General features: G+C 42.9%; 1 protein-coding gene across 1 annotated transcript in view; it reads left to right on the forward strand.

Annotated features, from left to right (window-relative positions):
- The window catches only part of LOC118339833 (R3H domain-containing protein 1), a gene marked incomplete in the record, with an annotated part of 42,110 nt that overhangs the window by 18,832 nt on the left and 18,796 nt on the right, over positions 1-4,482 (forward strand). The window contains 5 exon segments of the mRNA XM_035677601.1: positions 1,305-1,383; positions 2,003-2,062; positions 2,785-2,925; positions 3,169-3,277; positions 3,443-3,538. Coding sequence (XP_035533494.1) covers positions 1,305-1,383; positions 2,003-2,062; positions 2,785-2,925; positions 3,169-3,277; positions 3,443-3,538 — 485 coding nt within the window.

Raw genomic sequence — 4,482 nt, forward strand, 5'->3', positions numbered from 1 at the left:
CAGAACACCTTTATACCCTGTGGAATCCGTATTAATTGCTTAACACTTGAGTTCCAATTAACCTGCAATCACGCCCAATAAAATATCGCCCATAAGTGAGATATCATTTAAAATGAAGAAGTGCCTTTGACAAACTGAGCGCACTGTGCTGAGAAAAAAAAAAAAAAAAAAAAGTTTAATTGGGTATGTCCCCCATGAACATGTAAAGATAATTTATACGCATAAGCCGAATCGCAGACGAGGTTCGCCTCCAGTTGGATTCCGAGAAATGCATGCATTAGACCACGTTCACCAGGCATTTTTCTGCATCTATCATTCAACACGCCCTCCAATGTCACCCTCATCTCCAACAAATAGTCCAGCCAACCGATACATTGGCGTCGCAATTGATCTCATAGTAATTAGCGACAACAAGTACTCTAACGGTGATTAAGCATAAAATTATCTATCGGGAATTGTTCCCGAGCAGGCCTCGTTATTACCACAGGTTTTGCTACTGCGTTTCCTCTTCCTGGGAAGCAACAACCAATACTGATGGGAGGCGCCTCTCGAGTAGTATAAAACCAGTGACGACTCCACCGGAGGGGAACGAGCGTCAAGTGTCCCCGGACTCCCACGTGATGGTCGCTATCGCTTTGTTGCGTGGCACAGGAACACGTTGCTTCAGTGTCTTCCCTCTGTGGAGCAACACCACTGATGAGGCAGCCTCCAATTATAGAAACCAGACACCCACCGAGGGGAACGAGCTCAAGTGTCCCCGGACTCCCACTGATGGGTCCTATCCTTTGTTGGTGCACAGGAACACGTTTCTTCAGTGTCAACGTCGTTATCTGGCAACTTCTTCATTTCTTGAGTGGTTCAGTGGGCGCCGTTCGCTGCCTTTTTTCTCCACATCGGTCACACCTATAACCACCAAATAGCATGGTCCCTTAGCAGTGTCACCCTCAGTGAAGTTTCTCTGATCAGATGTGCCGTCTGACCTTTCCATTATTTCTCCTCACAAATAGTTGAATGAGAAGCTGATTCATTTGCATTCACAAAGCGCATTTCATTAACTGTTTGTCATTAATTTGGGGAGTTAACGGGGTGGAACCTTTCAATATCCTTGTTATTCATATAAAGAAAATGTATATTGAGAAAATGACTTGCTGTAATGTCTGGGGTTGATCTGAGTTTATTTGTGTGCAGCGATCATTTACGGTGGAATTGATCTACATCTATGTTTTATAAATGAGATCTGTGATGCATTGCTTTCATTTCAAGGTAGCCTCGTTGAGCATAAGATCTGTCTCTCTCTTGGTTAGATTCCAGTCAAGACTACACAGATTCAACTGGCATAGATCTCCACGAGTTCCTGGTCAACACATTGAAGGGCAACCCGAGGTACGCTCAACATACTGTACCTAAATGTGACCACTGCAGAGAAACATTGACCCACAGGAGTCACACCAGCTTTCAAAACGGCGAAATCAATTCATTTTAATGAGATCAGTGTGAAGTTTGGGGAACATAACCCAGGAATTCCCGCCATTGATCAATAGCAAGCCGCCTTGACAGTTGTGACCTTCGAGAGGACAGAGAGTGCAAAATGGAGAAAGCTATCTTATTAACTTATCTCCTTTGCTTGGAGTATAAACTGTGTGACTGAATTTTATTTAATACAAATCCCAAGAACAAAATGTCAGGGGGAGTAAACAGCAGAGCAGAAAAACTAGTGCTAGCAACTTTTTCTTGTATTGTACACAAGCAATGAGATTAGTTATTTCCGGCTCGCTGGATCGGTAATACAGTCGTTAGTTCTCCGCTGATTAGCTTTGTTAACCACCAACTAGCCCTGCGATTTGTCCTCTAGCCTCTAGTGTGTGACCTGGTCATTAGAGATCGTATTATCACTGTCTGCACATTGGTTATCTTTCTTATGACTTGATAAGCAAAAAGATTATTGATTATGAACCCATTATGTATTTGTTGTTTGTATATGTGTATATGTATGTTTTTTTAGGGATCGAATCATGCTACTGAAGTTGGAACAGGACATCTTGGACTTCATCAGCAATAATGAGTAAGGACTGTTCATTAAGACTATTTTGTGCATCTTTTCATTCAGGTTTTTTTCTTAACCAAACACCACAGCAACTGATTTCAATGAGTTCAACAAATTCAACCAGAGGATGAGAATTCAATTAGTGAACACAGCTGCAGTAGTTTTTGATGGGAATGAAAACCAGCAGACTTTTCCATTAAGTTAATATATTCTTCCCAAGTTGTCTTGAGATAACGGAGCTCTCCAGAACACGAGCACAGAAGCATCTTCACACCTTCAAATGGGTTGTGCTTGATGTGACACAATTAAGACGAGCAGCTGTTCATCGTCCCAGCTGTTTGAAGTGGGACTGCTGTAGAGTCTATATAAAAGTGAGTCTGTGAACTTACTACTGGCGCTGGTCATCAAATCCTGCTTTGGAAGTATGAAAAATTCAGTCTGGATCACTATTACTACTCGAGTCCTGTCGGTCTAGAATTACTGAGGGCTTTAAGTTCTCCTCCAGTGAACTCAGCACTGCTTTGAAACATTTTCAAAACATACCCAAGAGCAGATATACCCATACAAGGTAAAACAGACAGACTTCTGCCAGCTGAAACAGGCATAGCTGTACTTGCCCCTCTACTTGCTTAACTCCTCATTTCATACTGGGATTGTGATTCATGTGTTTCTTTTCCCCCCCAGCATATCAATTTAAAACAATAACTAAATGTTAACCACATTTCTTTATCTCCCTTTAGAAGCCAAAAGAGAAAGTTCCCACCCATGACGTCCTATCACAGGATGCTGTTACATCGAGTGGCAGCCTACTTCGGCATGGACCACAACGTGGACCCCAGTGGGAAGTCCGTGGTGATCAACAAAACCACCAACACTAGAATGTGAGCCTCTTTTTTTGGTCTTTCTTCTTACAAGCTTACGGACCTTGTTTGAGTGAAGTCGGCACACGAGGGCATCACTTCGCTAGTTAATTGGTGGTGAATTTTCCGCCACCATAAGCCTCTGCAATCGATCGACAGATAAGTCGGTTTCCTGCCCTGCTTGTTGGTTAACATATGTTGCTGTCAGCATCTGCCTGAAATTAAGCTGCCACTAAAACTCTTGTGAATTCCCCCCACCAACAGACCCGATCAGAAATTCTCAGAGCACATCAAGGATGACAGGGCGGACGATTTTCAGAAACGCTACATTCTCAAACGAGACAACTCCAGCTTTGATCGTGAAGACAGCACGGTAGGTGTTTTTTTTTTTTTTTTTTTTTTTTTCTTCTCTTCTTCTCTTTCCTCCACCAAGCTGTCACTTTCATTCCTGACATGTTGGTAAGAGTGGGACAATCTGGCGTCCCTGACATTGCTGCTAAAGAAGCGTGTGCGTGTGTGTGTGGTGTGTCCTTGCCAGATTCGAATGCGTTTGAAAGCTGACAAGAGGAGCAAATCGATGGAGGAGAGGGAGGAGGAGTACCAGCGAGCCAGAGAAAGGATATTTGCACATGATGTGAGAGCTGTTTGTGTAGGCGGGGTGGGGGGTGGGGGCCATGTTGCACAAATCTTTGTGTCGTTTCTATTCATGTGCAAATTCACTAGATTTCTTGCTACCAATTACCACTGCTGGATTTATGAATCTTTAGACAGGGTCGCTCCATTTGGAGCCAAATTCATGAAGTCAGATTTAAAACCTTAATTTTTAATGATATTTATTGATGATTTGATTGGATTTTGAATGCACAGATGAAACGTAGCTTTCAGGAGAGCTGAAAGAGAGAAGTGTTTGAGATAACAATAAGAACAAACTGAGCTACGGATTATCTGCACCTCTGTCATTGACTGTGATTTTAATTTCCATCCACAGGGAGATCACTTCATACTAGATAGAAGGTATGTAGTAAAATCACACTAATCACATGACCACTCACTTTGCTTCACCTCTCATTACGTAATAATTTGTTCGAAAAAGGAGTATCTAATATGGATGATGAATTGTCAGTTAATTGGCCAAAAGTAGAACCTATTTCAGCCTTTAAAGTGGAACTAAAGCTCCTCAGATAGCTTCTACTTTAAATGATGTTCAATCACTTTTATAGTTTTCCTGTCAGAGCAGCAATTAGAGTCCGCTCTGTCGTGTTTTAAAATGGTGGATATCTCATTTTGGTGCTCGGCCGTGCTCGTTCAGGTAAGTACTCCTCCTCCTTCAGTGGTCCTCAGTTATGAATCTCCTTCTTTTCCTTCTCTCTCTTCGGTTGGTCGGTGCGGTCTTTGTGTTCGGTTTATTTTTTCCCGTCTGGTGGTGTGAATTTTGCGTTAGTTTAGTGTGGTCCAGTGGAGGCTTCCAGGATTTTGTGACATCTCTAGGGGTCCCCCGCCGCGCTTATCACGGGGTTTGTGAACGATTGTCCGAGGGGGGCTTTTCTTATATTGGCGGGAGACCGCATCGAGGGTGAG

The sequence above is a fragment of the Morone saxatilis genome, unplaced genomic scaffold, assembly GCF_004916995.1.
Source record: "Morone saxatilis isolate NCDOM2014 unplaced genomic scaffold, NCSU_SB_2.0 Contig6, whole genome shotgun sequence".
Taxonomy (NCBI): domain Eukaryota; kingdom Metazoa; phylum Chordata; class Actinopteri; family Moronidae; genus Morone; species Morone saxatilis.